The sequence below is a fragment of the Cyrtonyx montezumae genome, unplaced genomic scaffold (assembly GCF_038088225.1).
Source record: "Cyrtonyx montezumae isolate F1298 unplaced genomic scaffold, pur_monq_1.0 scaffold_2, whole genome shotgun sequence".
Classification (NCBI taxonomy): Eukaryota; Metazoa; Chordata; class Aves; order Galliformes; family Odontophoridae; genus Cyrtonyx; species Cyrtonyx montezumae.
The window spans coordinates 3,093,540-3,119,216 of record NW_027071936.1 but is presented as its reverse complement, the minus strand read 5'-3'; the positions used below and the strand labels follow the sequence as shown (position 1 = coordinate 3,119,216).

At 37.5% G+C, this 25,677-nt stretch overlaps 1 protein-coding gene across 1 annotated transcript in view; it reads left to right on the top strand.

Moving 5' to 3' along the window:
- RXFP1 (relaxin family peptide receptor 1) overlaps positions 1–24,406 on the top strand; it is a 43,967-nt gene extending 19,561 nt beyond the window's left edge. The window contains exons 3-18 of the mRNA XM_065736048.1: positions 7,047–7,151; positions 7,938–8,043; positions 10,213–10,284; positions 11,555–11,626; positions 12,801–12,872; positions 13,252–13,323; positions 14,318–14,392; positions 14,689–14,760; positions 15,800–15,871; positions 16,236–16,307; positions 17,776–17,847; positions 18,834–18,905; positions 19,136–19,365; positions 21,092–21,502; positions 21,975–22,193; positions 24,008–24,406. Of these exons, the coding sequence (XP_065592120.1) occupies positions 7,047–7,151; positions 7,938–8,043; positions 10,213–10,284; positions 11,555–11,626; positions 12,801–12,872; positions 13,252–13,323; positions 14,318–14,392; positions 14,689–14,760; positions 15,800–15,871; positions 16,236–16,307; positions 17,776–17,847; positions 18,834–18,905; positions 19,136–19,365; positions 21,092–21,502; positions 21,975–22,193; positions 24,008–24,309 (2,096 nt within the window). The 3' untranslated portion in view covers positions 24,310–24,406. The remainder of the gene's footprint in view (positions 1–7,046; positions 7,152–7,937; positions 8,044–10,212; positions 10,285–11,554; positions 11,627–12,800; positions 12,873–13,251; positions 13,324–14,317; positions 14,393–14,688; positions 14,761–15,799; positions 15,872–16,235; positions 16,308–17,775; positions 17,848–18,833; positions 18,906–19,135; positions 19,366–21,091; positions 21,503–21,974; positions 22,194–24,007) is intronic.
- Positions 24,407–25,677: the final 1,271 nt, after the last annotated feature.

The following is a 25,677-nucleotide window of genomic DNA, read 5'->3' as shown; positions in this document are numbered from 1 at the left end:
TCAATCTCTTGTTCGTATATGTGTGAAATAGTTACTTTGCTGGTATGATGATAGCGAATGGTACATGACGGGAAGTCTTCCAGTAAAGAGCAGGGCAGCTTACCTCAGTTTTCTTGCTCCAAAACCAACCATCAGCTCTTGAGTTCAATTTGGTACAAAACTGTACATGAAGAAATATAGAAACAGATTTCAAAAGGTACTGAGCTTTTCTGCTTCCAGAGAACGTTGCATTTTTACCTGGACAATCTAAAAGCATGTTGTGGTGTTCTTGAAGTCTAAAGCAAAGCTCTACTGATACATTTAGCGCTGTGTATCCGTTATGGGCTCTGAAAATCTCTTGGATGTAACGTACCAGTGCACAAGCAGGCAATTTAAATCTATTTAGTTATTGGGTTTATGATGTTGTGTTCTAGTTTTAAAAGGCAAACAATTAGACCAATATAAAGCCTTCAGTCATACGTCCTGGGCTTTGATCAGAATACGTTTTATGAAGTCAGGTCTGCCTGGTGAGGACTGATCTGGATTGATTCCACTAACATCAATGGAAAGGCTCCCACTGGCTTCAGTGAGCAAAGATTCGTAACTTACCTAAATTAAGAAGCTAATGAAAATCTTGGATGTTTCAAAGTGCATTTTGTGACTCATGTGTTAGTATTTCTAAATAGCACTGTTTATGATTTCTGGAAACACTGTGCTAGGTGATTTATTTATTCATTCTTTTTCTCTCAGTGAGATGACTTCTAGATTGTGACCTGCAACCTGTAGTGGAAACAGGAAATAGAAAATGTGTCTTCCTGTGTAGTTTGTGATACACAAATACCATAAATAAATGCCTTAATTCTTCTCTTAGACTTAATTTGGAACAGAGTGGCTATGCCTTATGCTCTGCACAAAATTAGTGTGTTGTTTCACACTGCTGAATAGATCATATGCTCCGTCTTGAAGCTGGTTATTGAAATGGATTATTCATCTATTACTGGCATACTTAGTCCACAGATCATAAGTAGAGTACAAAACGTAATTAGAGTAAAAATTGTACTAAATAAATAAATAAAACACTTGAGCATTCATGTTCACTCCAAAGCAAAAATCTGCATGCATTGTGCCTAAATTACTTGCATTTCTGTAGGCTGGATTTTTGCGTTGTGAATAAGCCATTAGAAAAACTATATTTACCTATTTGACCATAACTCCTCTTAGTAGCAATAAAAAAAACGGAACAGAAAGAACGCTGCGCTAAGGTGTTTTATCTTTTTTTCACTAGCAGGATCTTTAATTATGCACTATTTAATGGAATAACATTGCCTGAGCTATTTTGAGAGCACAAGTTTCCTCAGAGTTCAGAAACTTGGCTTCTGGACAATTTTGCTGATAGTTCTGCAAAACTGTTTTTTGGCAGTTAAGCAGTGATTGTAGTGTGTATGCATTTGTTTTTTAATCACAGTGTCATAGCCACGTTTTTCCAGTCCAGTGAAGCAAGAACAGGCATGCAGATTTAATTTAAGATGTTTTTGACTCTCCAGAGGAGTTCTTCACTGGCTAAATGCACTAAGCATTGTATTGCTTCCAGACCTAAGAGTTCTCAGAACAAAAGGCAGCATTCAGCTCCCCATATTTAGTGTTCACGTATAGATGTTCATTATGGTCTCTCTAGCTCCTAAGGTGGATATACAATGGGAAATCACAGATGTGGATTGCTGGAAGAACTGAAGCAGTAAACTCTTTGAAGTCTTGCATATATTTCCCTTTACAAGCAATGGCCTCACCTGTTACTGTGTGCCATGCCATCACAGGTGACTGGCTGCCCTTACTTCAGGAGTTATTACTCCTTTTCTACAAGGGTCTGTAAAATTCGACAGGGTGGAAGTGATGAAATTCTGTATAGTTGTCACTGTTTTATATCATGTGTTTCTTTGAAGATCTACAGAATTACAGAGAATTACTGCAGCTCGTAGATTTATTAAATCACATTTTAGATTTTCAAAGCAGAGATCTAAATTTCTATGGGATGTCTGAAAGGTACATGGCTTAATACTGCAAAATTCCTCACTGAGAAATAGGGAATTTCAGAGAACATTAGATTGTTGGTTTTGCCTCAGCAGGTTGCCCTGAGCTTGACAACTCTGTTTTTCCTAAGTAATGAATAATATTTATACTTAGTCTTATGTTTTCCAGGCATGCCGTTTTTTTTTATATAACACTTAAAATGAGTGATTTACACATGTGAGTCAACACTCAGCTTTGAGCCCTAGGCTGTAACTTCTCTTTATAAAACAAAAAGAAAACACTTGGAATTCAGCAGCATGTGTTTATAATGTAACAAATATTTGTTAATAGATCAGATCTTTGAGTGTCACATGAAATTTTTCATATGTGCAATTGTATACGGCTGCATGGGAACTGTTGAATCATGGCCTGAACCACTGATGGATGACCTGAGGTGAGCACTGAGTCAGCTGCAGGAGCACAGGTGAAGGCAATGCACCTGTGTGACCAGAAGGGGTGGAGTCTGGCTCCACCTCTCCCAGACCCCATTGAAGGGCTGACCACCACTGGGGAAGGATCTCTTGGTGGAGAACCCTCCCCTGTGGAGTTCCAGGCAAGCCTCGACTGTCAGTGACAGGTGAGCCATTCCTGATTTACCAGTTGTCTTTATACCATCTGGATAAGCCATACAGAAATATACAGCCCACCTTTGTTATTTTGTGTGGGTACTATTCTTTTGGGCTATTCACCCTACAGTGGGCAACTTTTTTTTTTTTTTTTTTTCTGTTTTTCCTATTCATCCAACAGCACATGCCACTGAAATGATAGCTTTACATCAGTGTAAATCTAATTAGCAAATCAAATAGCTTTGCTGGAGCTCTGGAGGTTTTTAATCAACTAATCTAATCTTTAAAGGTTGTTGATAGCTGAGGGGAACTTTTCTCTAGACTTTTGTCTCTTTGGATCTCCAAAGTCATGGCTTACTTGTAATGGAACTTATCTGTGTACATAAAGCATCTTTTACCTGTGCACGTTAGCTTGTATTAAGTTATTGTCACAGTTATTTCAAAACTGGTAAATAATTCTGGAAAAACAGAAAATTTGAATAGTGTATATAGATGAAAATTACATTCTATAAACTACAAAACTCTCTTATGCAAGTGTTTTACAGGAATAAAGGTACAATATTGGGAAGATATTTATCTTTTGGAAATTGGAGCCTGCTTATGTCCTTAAATTTGCAGTGGATTAATACAAGTGTTTTAAAATCAAGAATTAACTCATGTAAGCAGGGAATTTAGATAATTCAGAAAAGTGTAAATCTCATTTGAATTGGTACTTTTTTTTTAATTTTTTTTTTGAGATAACGTCACATATAAATAGCCATGTTATATTTAAAATCTTTAGCAGGTACAGGAATTGGTCAGTGTGCAGTAGCACTTTTTGGTATGAGGTAAATTGGCTTTTCTTTGATGAATAAGGATCCAGTTTTTAGGTACTTCATTTTCTTCGGCTGGATATCTAAACTGTGCTGAGAATTTTACTCCCAGAGTCAAACGCTTCAGGCACTGCAAGACTGCTCCTCTCTGTAAAATTTCAGTATGGGTTTGGTCTTGCCATAAGTTATTGGAGGTATCAGCATATCCTCGTGCTGGAAAAGGGTAATTATGCAAGTGTTTTAAAAGGAATTGCTCCTGCATTCTTGCTTGTGGATTTTTCTTTTTGTCCTAAAAGGTAATGTTGTGAAATTCCTTACGTGATTTCTTACAGTGAGAGAAAGTAAATTTGAATAAATACATCAACGGATTATGTCCATCAACAGCAAAGGCAAAATCAAAGAGCAACCCGGTGGCTCTTTAGAATGCAGCAGTGTTCATGCATTTCACTGATACCGTTTCTCTGCATAGTAGCTTATGAATACATAGTCAAGAGAAAGTTCTATAGAGAATGTTCTTTTCATGAGGTGTGTACTAGATAAGAATTATATTTTTAATTGAGCAAAGAAGATATTTTTCTTGGATTTGCCCCTGAAAGGATTATTTGACAAGATTAACATACCTATTCCCATCAGGAATGGCAATTGACAACTTCTAGGAAAGAACAGTGTGTTAATCTGCCTTCAAATAAGTCCAGTTTACAATTATTTATTTCATTTCTCCCACATAGGGGAATTTTCTCTTACGCCTTGTTTTCTCAGATCTCGTTCTTATTGAAGTGCAGCCAACACAAACTATTTTAGAGCTGGCTCAGGAAAAAGTAACTTTTCATCCGAGCTGTACTCCTTCAAAGGATAGATTCTGAATTTCAAGACCAGTGCTATTACCAGTCATTTCTTAAACAGTTTGGAGAACCTCATCTCAACAGTAGTAAACAGGTCACAAACCTACCATATAAACCCTAAATAATTACAAAGTGCTTTACAGTTCTGGCACTCGGTGTTCCACTGAATGGTTGTACAAAATATAGTTATTCATACAATACATTCATCTGGGATTTGACAAACCATGTCACATAAAGACTGTTCCACACTTAGCACAAAACTTGGCCCAAACCAAACATTTTTCAATGTCAAAAAAAAAAAAAAAATGCCATAGGGGGAGAAAAAAACTGTTTTTTTTTTCTTAATGAACTTATAAACTCTAGACAGTCAGAATCATTCCAGTACAAAATAACCTGTCTTGGTTTTGCTTTCCTCCCCCCCCCCCCTTCTCTTTTATGACCACTCAAAATACACAGCTGTCTCTTAACTTCCTTGGAATCACTGGTGAACTTCCACTTTAATGTGAACTGCTCCCTTATTCCTTCTAGTGCAGGAGACTCTGCTCGTGCTTTCTCTCTGCAAATATAAAATGCAGTGGTCACCTTCTGTAAATGCTTGTCCGCATGGCAAAAGCATTTAAAAAAAATACTAAAAAGTAGACTAAAATTTTACCCGTCCACCTTTTAGCATCAGAAGCAGAGAAGTACAGAGTAAAAATGATACCTTAGATGTCTATCAGCTTACAAGAGTATTAGAATTTATGGCCTTTAACTATAAATTCAGAGAAGCGGTTAGTTGTTCAAACATTTCCACAATTGTAATTATGGATTAGAAGTTCCACATTTTGAGATTGTATTCCTGGCTGCAAAGTACTTATTTGCCTCGATTATACGCTGAGATTATACTCAGTTTTAATTCATGTTTAAAAATCTCTATTTCACAATCTCAATGAAAGATTCCCCTTAAATCTTGCCTCCTCTGTATACGTGCTATTACCACTGGTTCCACCAGCTCCCCAGTTGCTGGGTCCAGTTTTGCAAATGAAAGTCCAAGAAGGCAATCCTTTTTTAATATTTAGAAACAAACAAACACAGAAATGGTGGTGGGGGAAATTCCATTACAACTCTAACTACAGGACAGGAGGTCTGCTTGACAAAGGATGTTTTCCTCATTTCATCAATTGCAGATTCCATGTTTCAGGTTTGTAATCCAAGTCCTAAAAGTGGACTTCTGCTGAGTATTAAAAACAAGCAGAGCAATCTATCTCCAGATTTACAGACTCCCTTAATTTTGTCCAAAATGCATTATGCTGCTTTCGATATGCTGATTAATGATCTGACCTGGCAAAATTGCTAATGCTTCAGTGGATACCATGTGCTTGCAAGGAAGTTAATGAATAAAGTGCCATCTCTGGGTAGGAAGCTGACATTCTTGCAGGGCACAGTTTAGTTGACGTGAATTTTCAATTCAAGTCACTTTTCAAGACTTTTTTTCTCCTTATAAAGCATATTCTGAAGACAGATTTCTCCTTGCCTCAAATCTTTTCGATTTATGCACAACAGATGAATAAGGAGATTAAAGATAGTTTGCCTGAAGTTCCTACTCTTTCAAAATATCTGTTAATTAAAATGTGCAGAGCAGCTTTGCAGCTTAAGTATCTCTCAGAAGAGCTCCATCTGCTGACACTCTGCAGGCAGCTTTAAGGAGATGCTTGCAAGGCAATTTTCCTGCATAGCTGAGGAAGATGTGCTGTAATTTGACATGAGGAATGAGATACCATTTCAGAATGGGAGAATTTACAAAAAATCGAATATGTTTCACTTCTCCCTACCTATTTTTCAAGTCAATAGTGCTTGCTTGAACATTAAAAAAAAAAAAAAAGTTATAGGAAAATGTCCTTGAGGAATGGTATTTAACTAGTACAACTAGACTATTACCACGCAAAATGGAGGAAGTCATTGTCAGTAAGCTGCACAAATGAAACTTAGAGTGTAACAATAAAATCAGCAGTTATCCTTGGGGTTTTTATGTAAATGTTTTTTTGGTTTTTTTTCTGACAGCAGGTATCATTACAAAATAATGCTTTCCAATTACCGCTGACATTTTAGCTCACTAGACAGCAAGTGCCATCCTGAGGAGCATTGCTGCTACTGGTCCAAATTTATTCAAAAGTGAGGCTCTAAACTAAAAATGTTTGGATGTTACCAGAGCTGAAGAGAGGTCAGACTCAAACTAATAAAACAAAAAGCAGACCACAACTGTCAAAGGTTCTTTTTTCTTCATTTTGATGGGGTGTTGAGTGCTGGATTGAGTATGTTACAGCGTGTCACGTGTTTTCTTGAGAAGTGCTGTTCATTTGGCCTCCATCTACATTTTCAGGAAATAAATTCTAGGCTGTGGCAGTGTGAAGCAGAGCACTGAAGAGTGGTGTAGATCATAGAAATCGCTAAAGCTTTCCTGGACAAAGTGGCAGAGCTGTACACTCAAGAGGGTAGGAAAATGCAGTGCCTCCTTTGTAGACAAAAACTTCTGAAGCTCTCTTTTATTTTTTTATCTTTTTGTGCAACTGTCACAGAAAGTGTTGAGTTGTTTAAGATTTAAGATGCTCCTACTGTGCAACCTACAAACTCAGTACATTCAGGTGATCAGACAGACATATTCAAATGAGGTCATTTACTGCTCTAGGAAATCTTCTAGATAAACTACGATTAAAATAAAAATAAAAAATAAAGCAAAAAATAGATTCTACTGAATTTAGTGGAGGTATTATTCTAATGTGCTGTTTGATTTCTTTTATTAGAAGACAACAATGGATGGTCTCTACAATTTGACAAACATTATGCGAAGAGGCACTACAATGAAATGAAATCCCTGAATGCACTTCAGACCAAGACATCAGAGTGCTGTAAGTAGTTATTATTGATAAATCCTGGAAATAAATATTTAGCAAATGTGCTTATCAGAAATAGAAATATAGCATGGTTTCACTTGTAGTGAAACAGAATTAATGTCTCAGACTAACAAATGCATTTCAGCTGATTTCAGTTGCAATAGGGATGATTCATTTTCTATTAGAGGAGTGGCTAATGTTGCCAATTAGAAGGGCAATGTAAATGTTTAATGGAATACATGAATGCAGATGGAAAGATTGTGTACTACACATTTTTTCAGAGTGAAATGAAGGCAACATCCTTTCAAATTCACTTCTTCACACGTCAAATGATTCTTGAACTTCACTCCCTGCTACATCTACGGTCATTTGTCCAGTTGTACAGATTTTCTGAAGTTGTCTACTATGAGCACTAAGCTTAAGCACAGAGATGGAACTTTGCTCATTCTGGTTAATGGAGAAGAATAAAATAATCTAAAGAGTGATAAACATTTGAAAAAATGATAGCTTGTCATCTTCCTGTTTCAAGCCTGTAGCTCTGTTGTGGAAGCTCTTTCCCTGTGGCTGGGAGTTGAAATATTCTTTTAATGTCCCTTTACGTTTGTTGATAGGGTATTACTAGATTTATATAAATGATGTAAAAAAAAAAAAAAGTGTATGCCTTAATTTAAATCCCATTTGACATAGGCTGGTAGATCTGTCGTTGAGCTTCTGTGTTCTTTTACACCATATTTCTTTCCTCTGCATGTCATCGTAACACACACAACCTTCCACCACAACCACTTTCTTGCCTTCCTGCAGTGGCCGGTGCTGTACCAGCAGAATGTAAGTGCCAAGGGCTGGAGATCTCCTGTGATGATGCCAAACTGCGTGCTGTTCCTTCAGTCCCTTCAAACGTGACCATTATGTGAGTAGAGCAGGAAAGGGGACTCGTGCTCTGTTCAGGCTTCAGAATCAGTCCTTCAGCCATTTCACAACTATGGCCATGTAGTTATGACCAGTTGGCTCACCTGGTGTTTTTGAAATCATAGAATCTCTCTGTTAACAAGTGCTTTAAGGTTTGAAGTAAAGATTTTCACTGCATACCACGGGAAAAAATGAACTGAAAAACTCTGAGTAAAGTGGTCAACTCATATTTGTAACAGTGCCTTGTGCTAGCAAAACATTTCAGAAGATTGAATGATATTTTAAAACTAAATGTTTCAGTTTAAGACATAACACCTAAGACTTTTTCATCATTCTATGACCCTGGTAATATTCCTGTGCTATAAGTCAATAACTTTTATTTATCTACTTGAGCAAATACTTGGAGTTCTCATTCAATGCCTCTGAACAGACTGTTATTTAGGAGGATTTAATTTGAGGTGGGTCATCATGCAGATACGTAGGTATAATACAAACTTCTTGAAGAGATCTGAGAGTGGCTGGTATTGCTCGTTTGCCAACACTTGTTTGAGAGGCCATTTTCTGTACAGTGAGGAGCTGTAGCAAATGTCGTGAGTATCTTTCCTGATAAAGCCAAGGTACAGATCTTTGTTGGGTTTCAGTTTCTGTTTGGATGAGATTCTTCTTGTCGGTTCATCTTCAGTACTTCAAATTCAGGTTAATGCAGAATGTCATATGTATTTAATATGTATTTAAACTGTCTGTTGGCTCAGAGACAGAAAGGGCTTCAAAATAAAAATGCAGCTCTAGCTTTAGAAAAAGAACAGTGAGTCAGGGAAGCTGTTTTTGTGTCTAGGCTCCAATTATGTCCTAAATAGTTTTTGCTCTCCTCAGGACACTTGAGGCAGTGCCCAATGCAGACGGGGACACACAGATAGGGAAATAAGCTGTATATGCATTTGAGGTTTGAAATAAATCTGTGTTTTATTTTATACTCAAATATTTTCTTTAACAAAAACTTTGTTTCTTTCCTCAAAAACAATGAAGAGTATTCTTTGATAAAGTCTTGGGTTTACTGTTTAAATAAGTGTGGATACTGAGAGCCTCATGATGTATTTATTAGTTAGCAGTATGAAAGGTGCTCTTACAGAGTAAAAAAAAAAAAAAAAAAAAAAAAACCATCATTGCAACACTGTAGGAAGTTGGTGAGGACTGCTAGCCTCAATGAGCCCAGCCCATTGCAATTGTTAGCTGCCAGGAGACAAGAGCAAAAAATATATATATACATTTACTGCCTGTACCACCAACCCCTAGGACAGCAAAATGGCAGACAACAGAGCTGCAGAATCCTAATCCATAAGCAAACAACAGCAACACCACTTTTGTTAGACCCAAGGGAAGGCTATGCATTGGTACCCCTTGTGGTCTTCACCTGGTGTTTGTCTTTCACTATATTTCAATTCCCAATGAACAGACCTTTTACTTTTCTCATGTCAGCTACCTGACGTGAGGACTGCATGAACAGCAAGTTTCAAAAGGAAGATTCTGGTTTTAAAAAGGAAGAGTGTAGGTTTTCTTCACCCATAGGGAAAACTGTAGCCTTTCCATCCTGACAGGGAATCTGCTACCTTTTGGAGTGTCCTGTGATATAGACCCTTCCACAGGTCTACAGATGATACTCTTGGTCTTACACTGTTAAAATTAGTTCACGCTGTTTCAAGCACATTTTTTAATCATCTGGACAGGGAGGATTGAAAGCATACTGTCTGTATGAAAAGTGGAAAATGGGAATAACGGCTGCTTTCAAAATTACTACAACGGGTAAAATTAATTATCTTTTCATGCCTTTTCACAGTCTCCTCGTAATCCATTAACTGAAACTCACTTCTAGCATAAACTCTTCACTTGAATTGGTTGATGCAAATGGCTTTGATTTTATTAACTTGGAAAACAGATGTGACAGTAAAGAGCACAGCTACATCTTTTCCTTAATAAGCCATGCAGAGGCAATCCAAAACGTAACCTGGCTCTTCTGGAAATATCCAATTATTATAGAAGTTTCTGGCGAATCATTCTATTTACTGTGGAAATGCATCAAAACCTGTGACATCATTAGAACTGTGGGAAATAGGATAAATTCACCCTCAGTATACCTACCGAGCAGATTTACTGTGCGCATTCATTCCTACAGGTCTCTTCAGAAGAATCTGCTAAGGAAACTTTACGCTGACGTTTTCAGAAAATACCAAGACCTTAAAAATCTGTAAGGGAGCATTTCTACTTGAAATATTTATGAATATTATTTAAAAATTCGTTCTTTCCCTCTCTCTATGACACAAACACACACAATGTGTAATGTGACAAGCCTCAGTTCACACTCAAAATTCTGCTTTGCCTTACACTTCAGTACTTCAATAATTGTGTGACCTGTTTGGTTCAAATAAATAACTTGATTGACATCATTTTTTTCATAGCTGTAATTTCTACGTGTTTGATTTCTCTTATACTGATTGCTTTGTACCAGCAAAATGTTAAAACTTCATTGTGTCTGAATGAAGTTACATTCGTAATGAATATCAATACGCCAGAAGAATGGAAGAATGAATCCATTCACTCTGCAAAATCAAAGTTTGAAGAGTTTAACTTTCCACTATAATGGGAAGCTTACTCACATGGCTTTTTTTTTTTATTTCTGAATGTGTTTGCAACCAAACTGCTGATGTCACAGAATCATAGAATGGTTTGGGTTGGAAGGGACTTAAAGATCATCTAGTTCCAACCCCCCTGCTATAGGCCTAAGTAGTCAAACTGTTACAGCAGTATAATAGGGTTTGTGTTTATGATGTGCAACACATACATTGTTCAAAAACCTGGCCTTTAACAAGTCTGATTTGTACAGAATTAGTTCCATTAAGGATTATATGCAACATTCTAAGACGTATGTTCCTAGTAAACATACTGGATGTCAACTTTTATGGAGACTGCTCTGTACTGCAGCACCATCTTGTGTCCATGATGTTAATTAAGAACCACCGCCTTAAAGAGTTTAAAGATGTGTTTTCATTAAGAGTACAACCATACATCCCTGAAGAAGTTGTCTGTTGATAATATTAACTTCACAGATCTCTGGCTAAAAATTGTTTTTAGAAAGCTCTTGAGCAGTGAATGCCACAGACTCATTTTGTAAAAACTGATGTTTTTGTCAGTGTAGCAGGAATCCATCTGTCTGGTGGATTGATCCATCAGGAGGTTGAGTATAACTATTTCTTTGTTCACTGTAGGCAAATCAAATGTCTCTTTAAATGAATCTTGTATTTCTGCCACAATTTTTCCTTGCTTTTGAAACACCTTTGCAGACTCTATCTATGAAATGATTGCTGTCAAATTTAGGATATAAGAAGTTTGACAGCCTCTTTTCCAGTACCAGGTGTAAATTGAATTTAGTTGATAAACTGTAATTCTTTACTTATGCTTCCTTTCTCTTTGCATGCTACAGAGAATCGATTTTTGTTGGTTTTGTTCTATCTTCCTAGGTATCTTCAGGATAATAAAATCAGAGCTGTGTCCAAACACGCTTTCAAAGGCTTATACAACTTGACCAAATTGTAAGTATTGCTTTAGGAATATTTAAGAGCAACTGGAACAGCTCTGAGAATTGCTACAGATATCTTTCTCTTATATGTTTCAAAGTTAGGAAATGATATAAAGGTCCAAATCTTTAACTCCGTGGTATGAATGAGGAAACAAAGATTAAGAGCTATCTGTGCTCTGTCTGTGTAAGTTTATCTGATAGGGCAATACTCTGACAATATGAGTGGGATCCATAAATCACTCCTACTGCCCAAATATGCAGAATGGAAGAAGGAGACAGGCTGGTAGTCAGAATGAATGGAAAAATGAATAAAATACAGGGAAGATCCTGCACTGTATGAGAACTCCCTAACATAGTGTTCTGGTTTAAGGAAGTGAACGTAAGCAACCAATATCAGCAATAAAAAACAACACTTATTTAGTTCTGCATTATTTTGCAGCATCTTTTTGTAAGGGTGTTCAGACTTCTAAGGAAAGAGATGAGTGGAAGAGAAGATGCATAGATTCTATCATTCAGTTCAGCCTTTTGTCTCTGCCGTGTTTGTGATGATGATTTTTTTTTTTAATGGTTACTTCTTCAAAACGCTGTACATTGTACTTTTCCTTCACAAGTGTGTTGGATTACTGTTACTGCAGCTGCCGTTATTTCTGTCCCAGATCTTTTATAGTGTCGCCTCTTGTTTCCCCACATTTCTTTTTCCACGGTTTGGGCATCTCCATTTATGACTAAGATCCATAGCAAGGACTAAATGCGACCCCAGAAAATTCATGCAACTCATCACTCCAAATAATGAAAGTGGAATGGGCCTCAAGTAAGGCATGGTGAAAAGGCTTAGAGCGCTGTTTTCTTACAGATAAGACAAAATATTCTACGTAATTGTTCAGGAAGTCCTCACTATGGTGAGTTCCACATTGCTCTGGCATTTCAATGAAAGACACGTGCCTAATCATCTCCTGATGCCACAGAAAAGTGGCTTTCTTGGGGAGACAGAGGCTGGAATCACACACAAGTTTGTGATTCTTTATAAGTGGCCTATTTTTCAAAAAGAAAGGGAAAAAGTAAGAAATTTGCCACAATCAACAATAGCAATGACAAGGAACTGCATCAGTTATCAAGGAAAAATCTTAAAACTCATCCTCTTGCATCTGATGCATCTCATTTGTCTATTTTTATTGATCTTGATTCAGATACCTGAGTAACAACAAGATAACCAACTTGAAGCCTCGTGTCTTTGAAGATCTCCATAAACTCGAATGGCTGTATGTTACTTTTTCATGTGTATGCTTGTTTTCTCAAGGAGTAATTAAAGCAAGTGAAAGGAAGTACTTGGGCTGCTTTAATTTTTGTGCATAGCAGTACATTTGTACATGATGATGTTTAAGGAACCCATGCTACACGTAGTGGGGATAAAATTGAAAGCAATCATTTCCTCTAAGTTAAAAATATTTCTAAAAAATATTACGCTATTCTGAAAGGAAGTGAACGTGAATACTCTGACCTGCTATGCAGTAGTGTGCTAATTTCAATTAAGTAGTTTGAGCATTTGAAGAATGCAATTTCCAATTGTGTTATCTTTCATCATCTGTTTAAGACTTTAGACAACTCTCAGTCTGATATGTGTTTTACTATAATTTACAGGATAATTCAAAATAATAGGATAAATCGGATCTCTCCATCAACGTTTTATGGACTCAGATCACTTATTCTCCTGTAAGTACAGAATAAGAACCAAAAGCATTGCTTGAATGAACAGAAAGATCTTACATAATAAATATATACATCTGTTTATTATGGCTGTGATTGCTCATCACACTGTATTGTCTGCTGTTGTAGCAGAGCTTCTATTTCACAAGCATCTCCACCCCCTGTGGAGCTCATCTCTTCATAGATGAATTGCCCAGTGGTTGTTATGAACTGTCAAAATGGATAGGAACAGAACTGCCTTTCCTGAAGCCACACAAGAGGCCACGCAGGATGTGTGAGGCCCTATACTTTGTAAAGTGAATCTACAAGAAATGCCCTGGGCTCTCTGCCAGGAAAGTCTACAAATTTTTCCTTGGCATATACTGGGAGCAGGAACCTCCTAAAGGAGAGCAGTGAACCTGCTGCATTTTCTTGCATGCCAGAGCAGGAGACTTAGAGAGCTGTGGACATATGTTATCTGGAAAAGTGTAGGAAGATAGATGGGGAGAAAAAAATACAAACTTAAGGCCCTGAGAGGACAATGACATGCCAGCTGCAGCAAGTGGGGGCCAGCTGCCCACTTGGGAGGGTATAGGGAGCCAGCGCTGCCCACAGCTCCTACTCTAACTTACCTTTCCAAGACCCTGTCCATAACCTGCCCCTATCTTCCAGTAGCCTCCCTCCATCTCCCCTTTACGGTGTCAGTAGGAGGAATTACATGCTATGACAGCACAGTCAAAATATTCACAGTAAGCAGCTTTGTTTAATTTTAAAAGCTGTGAAATAAACATTTTTCCTTTACCCGGTAACTAATGTGACAAGGAAAAAATAGTGTTCAGCAGAATGCAGTGAGATCTATGGAATTTTATGGAAATAACAGTATCTCTAAGGTTGTGAGAAATGAATGAAGCTTTGAGTGCCTTCTGCCTTTTGTCAAAAGCACAAACATAAGAGATTTTTTTCCGTAAGGTCAATTTTGGCAAATGTAGCCAGCCATACTGTTTTGTCTTTTTCCTTCCAGTGAAATGATGAACAACTCTCTTGCTCACTTGCCTGACAAACCTCTGTGCCGATATATGCCAAGACTGAACTGGCTGTAAGCATACCTTATTTTCCACTAGAAAAATGTCATTTTCTTTTCTTTCTATTGCACTTCCATAGCACTTTTCATAACGTGCAGTGAAATGATCTTACAGAGTGCCTGCTGGTTCACAGCAGGGTTAATGACCTGGAGCCTTTAGTCAGGTGTGCAAAGAAATTAGATGTCTGGTTTCTGTTCTCTTTTGTGCATTCGTGATGTTCTGGTAGAAACTTTCTTTTATTACATTAGAATAACAGCCTGACTGCAATAAATTTATTTACAATGATTGATGTTTTGTTTTTATACCCTAGAGACTTGGAAAGCAACCATATTCATCACTTAAGAAATGTCACTTTCATCTCCTGCAGCACTTTAACTGTATTGTAAGTAATAGGATATGCTAGAATGAGCTATCTTTGAGCTGAAAGTTTCCTGAATATCATGGTTATTCTCATGTAAGGAAACTTCATTATAAATGAGCACCATACAGAATAGCCACTGTTTACATTTATACCAAAATTCAGCCTTGAAGTACTCAACTAAACTTCGCTGAAGTGATTATGACCAATATTAAGATTTACAAGATTTCAGTCCAACATTTTACTCGGAAAAGGAGGGAAAAAATACATAAGAAAAAATAGCACGAACACAAAGTACACTTCTTCATTTTAAAACGTTCAACTAATGGTTGACTGACCCAACAATTCTAGAATTCTCTTCAAAGTTTCTTCTATAATGTCATAATGATGTTCAGAAATCTTGTCAATCTTTTGATAGATTAATAGGCTGCCTGATTGCTTCCAATTTTTACCTCTTCCATGGTACTCCTATCCTTAGCTTTCCTCTCTGTTCTTAAAAGCCAGGTTGTTCAGTTACGGATCAAGTACAGTAGCAGATGATATATGGATGAAGGAAGTGTCCAGAAGGCTGTTAGGTCCCAAGCCTAATAGTCCTATTTATCTTACTCTTGCTCTCAGCAAATTTATATTGATCTCCTACGGGTAAAGGAAAGTATGGCACTAGAATGGCAGCCTGGCTAAATGAGCTTAGCAGAAAGAACAGTCTGAACATTCAAACTTGTGCCAAGACTTAGTTTTATTCCTGAAATAATCTTGAAATCTCAAAGCAGTAGGTATTTAATTGTTCTACTCTGCTATTCTGCAATTCTTCTGTATTCTATTCTGTATTCGTGTTGTTGGTAGGTACCAATACAGCTGAAAGAATACATGATATACTCACAAGTGTGCACTGATAGCAGAAGTTATTTATGGAAAGGTGTATCTGAGGAGCTTGTTAACTGAATTAGTGAGGCTGATTTCTGAAGATTCAGATAAGAAAGAATCTTAAAAGCTTTTGAAAAGATTTCTTCAAAACCTAATAGACTTTGAGAAGCAGCAATAGAAGTTTGTTTTCTCCTTTCAGGGTGATGAGGCAAAATAAAATCAGCTCTTTGAATGAAAACAGCTTTTCTTCTCTCCAGATGTTAGATGAATTGTGAGTCCGTTTCTTCTCTTTCTTGTAGAACAAGTCACAAACTTTTATAATTTATTTTGCATACATCAATTACCGTAAATTAAGGGTATTTTACTTTCTTTTTGATGCAAATAATGTAATAATAAATTATGTATCTAATGACATCTCTGAACTAACTAGACCAAGAGAAATCTGGTCTGTCTAGCTTTCCATGTTGTTTTAACAGCATTCTTTTACAGTCCAATTTTTATATAATCTACATAATACATAATATTTGCTTTGGTAAATAGAACAAAACTGTGTGTTTTGAAATTACAAAGCTCTTCAGCAAACTTACTGAATCTACTGGGAGCTTATTATATCCCACCTATGGTTGTTTCTGCAGGGACTTGGCTAACAATGAGATTGAATCACTTTCTCCATATGTGTTTAAGGATCTCAAGGAGCTCTCACAACTGTAAGGATTCTTTATTATTTATTTGACTGTGCATTCCTCATATGTTATGCTTTCACTCATGAATGTCAGGAAAGAAAAGAGCATCTCTGTTTCTATGAATGATTTAGCCTGCCTAAAAAACACTTGACCCCAAATCAATTTTACATGTCATTTACCTTTAATTTTACATTTACCATTTTGCCCAGAATAAGTTTGTAAAATACGTACGTGTGCACATCCAAAGCAAGAGCTTTGGAGAGCAAGTTCAATTTCTATTTTTTTCTAGAACTAGTTAGCATACACAAAATGATCTATGCTAGCTGTATCAGGAGAACTTTGTATCAGGAGAACTATCATTTTGATGGGAGTTTTTAATGTGGTGTTATGATTTGGCTCTAAAAATAAAAAGGTAAGAGCTTAATATAGATGCCTTGTTAGCACGTACTTTCTTGTAAAAGAGCTCCAAAAAAGTGTAAGATAACAGAAAAGGCATTCTTTCTTTTCCACAACACGTGCATGGAAAAATTCTCGAACGATGTAAGTCCCAGTCTTTCTCACATCATCTGGAAGAGACACTAGTCACAAAACTGAAGATCTTTCCAGAGCTCAGGCCAGCCCATTTAATCCTGCTTTGATCCCACTTTGATTTTAAACCAGGAAAACCATAATGGGGCAGCAAGACTCCCCAGTGCACTCAGTAGCTGTGTAAACCCTATGTACCTTTTGAGAAAGCACTGATTTTTTTTGTTTGTTTGTTTGTTTTGGTTTTATTTACTGCTGTGAGCAATGGTTTTACTGGAGGTTAACCCTCCCATACAAAGTGCCCATGCTTATTACTTTTGCCAGATACAACTGAAAAATCCTGTCTGTAACTAGGGCCCATCACATGCAATACCTTATCTTTCTGTTTTTCCAGCACTCTTGGCATCAGTCACAACACACAGGGGCAACCAAGTGTAACCAGCTGTAGATACTGAGTTTCCATGTTATTTTTGCCATATCTAAACAAAAACTTAAGGAAGAGTTAGTTATAGGGAGAAGAAATTAGACCTGTATCTAGAAACGTTCTTGCACGGACTTACAGCACCTAAAAGACTAATGTCTATTTTTACTTCCTGTTGCTTCTCTCTCTTTTTTAAGTTCTCAGAAGTGATTATGAAAAGATGGATTTTATCAACTACCAAACTAAATTCTGTTTCTAAATGTTCAACCACATTATTTTACTTAGTCCAAACCTTCAAGCATCAGGTTGGGGGATGCAGTTGTGCATGTGAGTGTATGTGGCAATAGCAAAGCTGTGAAGCATCTGGCTTCTCTTTCCATTGGAAGAGTATTTAGCAAGCTGAACCAAGCTAAATGAATGATGTTGCTTATATTTGTAACTGCCACTAGAACAGGTCCTTCCTACAGGACTGAAAGGTAGCTTATCTTTGCAAGAGGCTGTAAAGAAGATGTATAAAGTTACTTTAAGTCTCTGTTGTATTTACAGGAACCTTTCTTATAACCCAATCAAGAAAATACAAACAGACCAGTTTGATTTTCTAATCAAACTGAAATCCCTGTAAGTATCAAGTTTTTCTAATCAAACACTTCAGCTATATTTTCTCTGTAATAATGCACATCTCCTTCAGAAGTTCACAATCCAAACTGTGTTTTAAACATCCATTGCCTCTTCCTTGCTGGAAGCAGTAGGAATAGCTAGGGGAAGCATGTCCAGGACTGGGGATTTATTCTAGTCTCCTAGCAAAACTGTCCAGTGGCCCAAAGCAAATAACCATTAAGACTGATACTTTTCTTGTGTCTAAATATACCCAGAACTCACAAAAATGTTGCCCTCAGGGCATTTAACAGCGAATTCCAACAAGATTCCTCAACAAGGAGAACCAAAGATCCCTGCCAGGTTGCACATCTAATGATGTTAGACTAGAAAATAGAAACTGAAGTTCTGAAAGAGCAACCTGTGCAGTTACACTTCAGTGATTTAGTGCTGTAGAAGACATTATAGTGCCATCTTCCATATATTAAAAAAAAAATCAAATAAGAAATCCTATGTATGTGTCAGCAGAAATCCAACATTTTCTCTAATGTGCAGAGTTCTCTGTGCCATCTTCCTGCTGCTCTTGACACAATACAGTACTGCATTCCTGCAGTGGTGTGTTTGTCTAGTAAGGCACTACGTGGGCTAAAAGGCAGAAATTAAAAATATCACTATTGGAACAAGTTATGATTTTCTCAGAGATGATGAAAGAGCAGTACTTGGGAAGGGCAATCATTGCTTGCACTGCTGAGAGTACCAAACCTTCTTTGTGATTCTGAAAAGTAGCAAGTTTAGTCAAATCAAGTGTGATTCATTTTGTTCCACTTTAGCCTTTATTAGGGTTTCTATTCAAGTTCCAAAGGAATGACAGATTAGACACAACGAAGTTCATCTCATTTCATAATATGAATTCACAATTTCATCACATGGATTCAACATATGTGCTCACTAAATTTGTCTTTCTACTACTGAATTTCTATTGCATTTTACTGAGAATATACTGTCTACAGCAGCTTGGAGGGCATTGAAATCGCAAACATCCAGAGAAGAATGTTCAGACCACTTAGCAACCTCTCCCACATGTAAGTAGATCACCATTCCAGCTCGCTTTCTTTGGTTGGAATTTCACAATTTCCAGATTACTGAATAAAACTGTCAGAAAAGTGGCATGTTTACAGTTATCAAATTAGACCATTTTAAATTCATTTTTCTCCTTTCGAGATATGTTTTCTGAATATTTGCTGAAGAGGTTTTCTATTCTGGCAACAAAACAGAGCATCTTTTTTTTCCTGTCTTTCTTTCTCATGACCAGATATTTCAAGAAGTTCCAGTACTGTGGATATGCCCCTCATGTGCGCAGCTGTAAGCCTAATACCGATGGGATTTCATCCCTGGAGAATCTCTTAGCTAGCATTATACAGAGAGTGTTTGTCTGGGTTGTATCTGCCATCACTTGCTTTGGAAATATTTTTGTTATCTGTATGAGGCCTTACATCAGATCGGAAAATAAGCTCCACGCCATCTCAATAATGTCTCTCTGCTGTGAGTATTCCATGCGTGAAAGTAAAAGATTGTGTTAATCTGCTCATAGTGTGTACAACATTTGTTACTGTAAGTCGGTGATATTTTCAGTATTAGATTTACTGAACCTTAATGCTCCTGTGAATGGCAATACAAAATGCCCTATCTTACACAGCAGGAAGTCTTGTTAAATGCTGCCTTCGTTCTATAGCAACAAACAGTTGATAAATTGCAAAGGTTTCATGATTTTAGTGCTGTAGACATTGTGTCAAGTTCTGGCTTTCTTCAGCAAGAAGGAAAAATGTCCTTTTTTCAAAGGCCTTTGAACCTAAATCCTGGTATTGTGCTTGAGTAAATAGTAATTTGCACGTGTAAACACTATTCACAGTATCACAGAACAGCTTGGGTTGAAAGAGGGACCTCAAAGCCCACCCAGCCCCAACCCCCACCAGCTCAGCTGCCCAGGGTCCCATCCAACGTGGACCTGTGGGGGCACCCACAGCTCTCTAGGCAGCTGTGCCAGTGCCTCACTGCCCTCTGAGGAAATGATTTCCTCCTAATGCCTAATCTAAATCTCCCCTCTTTAGGTTTAAACCGTTCCCTCTTGTCCTGTCACTATCAGGCCACGTAAAAAGTCAGTCTGTCCACGCAAGGAAAAGTTATTTATGCAAATACAGAAAATCAGTCACCCCTAGCTCCCCAGTCCTGAGGTTTTCTTATGTGAGATTCTATTACAGTTTCAAGTACTCCATCTCAAAGCAAGAGTATCTAAACTTCACAAGTTGCATTTTGAAGTGCAATTGTTGGCACTGTATAAAACTACAACATTTCTACACGCTATGTGTCAGTGATTCTCAAACTGTTATTGCTTAACCATCGGAAAAATCTGGGCACCACACAAAACTTAGTCAAGACGACTATATATATGCATATGAGAGTGAGAGTGTGTTTGCATATATATATATACGTGTGTATACACGTAAGACTCCTTCGGCTCTGTGTTGACAGCTCCTCTTCAATTGCTAGTGCTAGCATAATGGAAGTATTTGTTATAGAGCCTTTCTTTTCTTTATTTTTAACCTGATATCATTATTGAGTACGTGAGGACTGGTGAGCATATCCTAAGAGATCTACAGTATAAGCTCTTGGGATCTACAATATAAGTACCTGGTGTAGGGAACCTGCTTTGGCAGGGGGGGTGGACTCAGTGATCTCCTGAGGTCCCTTCCAACCCCCATGGTTCTATGATTCTTATTCAGATGCTCCAGAAGGAGCTCAGTGGGTGTCACAGCAATCCCCCTAACATTACCCTGGGCGTGCACAGGAGCTTCCTTCTGCCTTTCCCTGCTGAGCTAATGTTTTTTGTGTGTGCTGACTGCTTTCAAGTTGAATTCTTTTAAGACTGGCAAATCCAAACTAAACGTTCGGTCCAACCCAGCAAAGGGTTGGAAGCATGCTTTTTCAGCTTGAGATGTTTTGAGCTTCAATGTATCGGTCTGAAAACAGGTATAAAACACAGCTTATTAGTTCAAACATAAACTGAAAAATGGAGTAACAGCGCTGAATTAGATGGCCTTTATTGTGATTTACAATATCATTCCAACTCTGACATTGATTTTATAACTGTGTATTGGCTGACTTAAAAATGTGTACTAACGTGTGCATGTCTGTTTTTCAACAGACGTATGCACAAAGAATATGGGAAATTCAGATGTGTAAATAATGATGTTAAGCACTGTGCCCACAGGTGCTGACTGTCTGATGGGAATATATTTATTTGTGATTGGAGCTTTTGATCTTAAATATCGTGGAGAATACAACAAGCACGCTCAGTTGTGGATGGACAGTATTCATTGTCAATTGGTGGGATCGCTGGCTATTCTGTCTACAGAGGTGTCAGTCTTACTGTTGACTTACCTGACTTTGGAGAAATACATCTGCATAGTTTACCCTTTTAGGTGTTTGAAACCCAGAAAATGCAGGACGATTTCCATTTTAGTTCTCATATGGATAATTGGGTTTGTTGTTGCTTTTATTCCACTGAGCAATAAGGAATTTTTCAGGAACTACTATGGCACCAATGGCGTCTGTTTCCCTCTTCACTCAGAGCAATCAGAAAGTTCAGGAAGTCAGATTTATTCTGTTGTCATTTTTTTAGGTAAGTTGTCTTTCTTCCTGATACGTGATTAGAACCTTCCTTATATACGATAATTAACCTGATTTTCAAACAGATCTGACAGCTTTGTTGGGATGTTCACGTTTCATACAGACCTTTTCCACTCTATTTTACCCTATCAGATTGATGCTTACATATCTTAAAATGTACAAAGGGTTCAGAAGGTGGAAGGAAGTTAGGATCGCTGAGTTCCTGAAGAAATAGATTATTATTTTTTTGTCAGGGAAGCAAAGAGAAAGACTGTGCAGCTTGGATCCAATAGCAGACATTTGTCAGGTGATAATAATTTAATTACTGGACTAGAGAGGCCATGTTTGAGTGAATACAGATCATCTGGCTGCTTAGCTCTATGGGTTTGGCAGGTTAGAGCAAGGATTTTTTTCTGTGTTATCCAACTTGCAAACGGGCAATGTGGAATTGCCATTGAAACAACTAATTGAAACTTTTTCAACAGGTGTAAACTTGGCAGCTTTTATCATCATAGTTTTCTCCTATGGAAGCATGTTCTACAGCGTTCACCAAACAGCTATTATGGCTACTGAAATTCGGAATCATATCAAAAAAGAGATGACGCTTGCCAAACGTTTTTTCTTCATAGTATTTACTGATGCACTATGCTGGATACCCATTTTTGTTTTGAAACTCCTTTCTTTACTGCAAGTAGAAATCCCAGGTATGTTCCTCCCTTTGCGCAGCTGTTTTGACTGAGCATGAAGATAGTTCCACGTTTAGAAGAACAAAGAATAGAATATATTGAATTATATGATTCTTATGAACTATATGTTTATTTATCTTCATAGATGCACACACAATATAATGAATTATATTTTGCTTTATTACTGCATTCAGCTTTATCACTATAACCAACAAAGATTAGCCACATTTAATTCAGATAAAAAAACAAAAAATCAAATCCTTGAAGTCTATCTCCACAGAATATCTACTAAGTACATAAAATGATTGTGTGTTATGGTTTTATGAAGCTTTTTTTTTATAAACCTTTTTTATAAAAAGCTTATAAAACCTTTTTTATAAGCTTGCATTGGATTGGCTTTTCTCGTGGCTTTTAGTGATTCTGTTGCCTAACTATGGCTCGAGGCAATACAGAATTTCCTATCTGGATTTAACCATATAATTCTTACACTGAAATAACTTTCAAGTGCAAACTGATACTCCAGGCATTAAGTTACCTAAAACCATGCTTACCTTCTTCATGCTAGGAGTATATTCCCATGTAAAACCAGTGAAAGATTAAAAAACATACCTTCTTTCTTTTTTTTTTTTCCTCTTTTTAATGCTGGCACACAATAGAACTTTATGTAGATCTTGTAAACTATGTTGGAAAGAACATGTTAGCATGAGGACCAGGAGTGCTGCAAGTTACCTCTTCAAAGTTTTGACTTAAATATCAAAAAATTAGGTTGATCGTGTGAAATAGTTTTCAGTTATGTTAGGTCTTCTAAAATGCTTCTTATTAAACAGCCCAAGAGATTTTAAAGAAAACATTGTGAGAAGCAGAAGCATGTGTATTCTGAGTCAGGAAATCTAGAATAAATCTTGCTGATCACCACAGGGTGATCCTGGGTTGAGCGAGGAAACATTCTGCACCACGCAGACTAGGTTAAATACTAACTCATTTTAACTAACTCAAATGAAAGACATCACAGGTGGTTGTCTAAGATTAGAGAAGTTTTAAACCCTTTTCTTTTTTTTCTGTGGGGATGCACTGTGACATCTTTTGAATCATGCCATCTCCCTGTTCCCAAAACTGTAGACAATGTTAGGGGCATCAACAGGAATGCATCCATAATGCAGCAAAATCATAAAGGCAGACAGCTGAAGGGAAGGCAGAATGCACAAAGCTATTTGTACAGCTTGGAGCAGTTCTGATGTTTTATAAATCAAACAGTGCAGTGCCATCATAGCCATATTATAACCACTTTTCAGCTTTATAATCCTGTTCCTTTTCTTGCCTGCTCCCAACACCCTGAACAAAGGATGAGAATAGATGAATGAATCAATGCACAGAGGCACTGATACAGGCAGGAGAACAGAAAATCGTGATAAAGGAGAAAGGTGTGAACATGGAGACACTTACCAACAGGGCAGAAAGGAAATAAGGGTGTATCAAATGCCCTTTGCATTGAAAGGAAGAGAGTACTCGTGCAGAAGAGCAAAACCAGGCTCTGAGGGGAAAAAGGGGTTAGGAGCTATTTCTTTGTGAGAGGACGTTAAGGACATATAACGAATCATATCTGGGAAGAGAACAGGGAACATGGATCGCAGGCAGAGACAGGAAGCAACGTGGAGAAGACGTGAGAAATAAGGATAGCACAGATATAATAGCGAGAAGAAACAACCTGTTGTGATGTGAAGCCAACCTGGAAGCTTGCAACCGTCCCCCTAAGCAGGAAGCTCTGTTTCATAAGTATCAAGTGCTCATGTTAATTAACAGGTACTCCTTCCCTTCTTTTTCCCTCCCCCAAGGTACCATAACTTCTTGGGTGGTGATTTTTATCTTGCCAATTAATAGCGCTCTGAATCCTCTTCTCTACACTTTGACTACACGACCCTTCAAAGAAATGATCCACCAGTTTTGGTACAACTACAGACAAAGAAGATCCAAGAGAGGCAAAGGCAGTCAGAAAGCTTATGGTCCATCCTTCATTTGGGTAGAAATGTGGCCAACGCATGAAATCACACCAAAGCTAACCAAGCCCATGCTTTGTACAGACTCCTCTGATGCCTCTGTCACTACGCAGTCAACAAGATTGAATTCGTACACATAGATACGTTTGGAATCTTCACAGTGACATCTGCACTGTTAGCTTCACGCCTGTGGAGTTGCTGCTTAAAACAATACCAAGCGAGGGAGGTATGATGCCTGGACTCAAAGCAGGAAGAAGCATAATGTGACTGCTTGCAGGTAGAACCAATATACGAAGTATTATTTCCACCTTGCAACAGTCCCTCCTATCTTGACAACTTGTTCTAATTCAGAATGAGAAGTCAATCTGTTCTTTCTTTTCCTCCAACAAGCCAGGAGTGTGTGTGGGGGGGGGGGGGGGGGGGAGAAGGAAATGACACTTAAAAACATCTCATACTGAAATCAGAATGTTTCAAAATCATCTATCTTTGGGGAGGGGGGGGGAAAGGCTATTTTCAATAAACTTTTTATAATTAAAAAACAAATACCCATTTCAACAGCTGTTTTATTTTTCAGAGTTGACCATTTTCATCTTCTCAGAATTTCTTAGTGGCAGACTATTTAGACTGCATACAGCTCTTAAAAGCTTTAGGTAATAGCACTAAGAAAATATTTTCATTTTGTAATTAGACGAATTTGTTATATCTGTCAAGGTGAAACAGGTGGAGGCATTCCTTTTATTGACTGTTTCACCTATACAACTGCTCTGATTTGGGCAGAGCAGAAATATGTTTATTAAAATATGTTTCTCAACTGTGTGTCCTCCAGCTGCTAACTAGTAGAAAATTCTCTCTTCAGAAGAACTAGGTACCGTACTCACAGCCCAATGGCTTGGAAGCCCAAGAAGGTAAAATTAATTATTTCATATTGCTGATATGAGGCTTTTGAAAATGAAGTCAAAAAACACTTTTGATGTTTGCACTTAACTTCTTAGTAATGTAAGAAGTAGAATTAAAAATAGTGTGACTCACACTTCAGCTGTTTACAGAACTTTGGATTATTTTGAAATCGGAAGTTAAGTCTCTTGTTTCCACTACTGTACGTTTGATCAAAATAAAAACATTGTCCACTGAACAAAATGGCTTCTCTTCCAAGTTGCTCAGCAGCATTTTGGGTTACTGGGGAAAAAATAAAAATAAAATAGAACAGCTAAGTGGAATCTTGCAATGTGGATTACTTTAATCTGGACACTCAGAACTCAAATCAACAGGGCTTGTGTAATCTAAGGTTCATTCAGAAGGCTGCCCCCCTGCTTTCTATAGGACTTATCAGCATCCCTGTTTTTCACTAGTTTATTATGAATATATTCAGCGTCATCTTTGTTTCCACAAGTAACCTCAGAATACTTACCAGTTCAAAATTTGTAAAAACTCCATTGCTTTGATAAGAGATAAAACAGCTTCTCTTTAAAAAAATAGCCTTAACCAGGGAAAAATGGGCTGATTCAGGG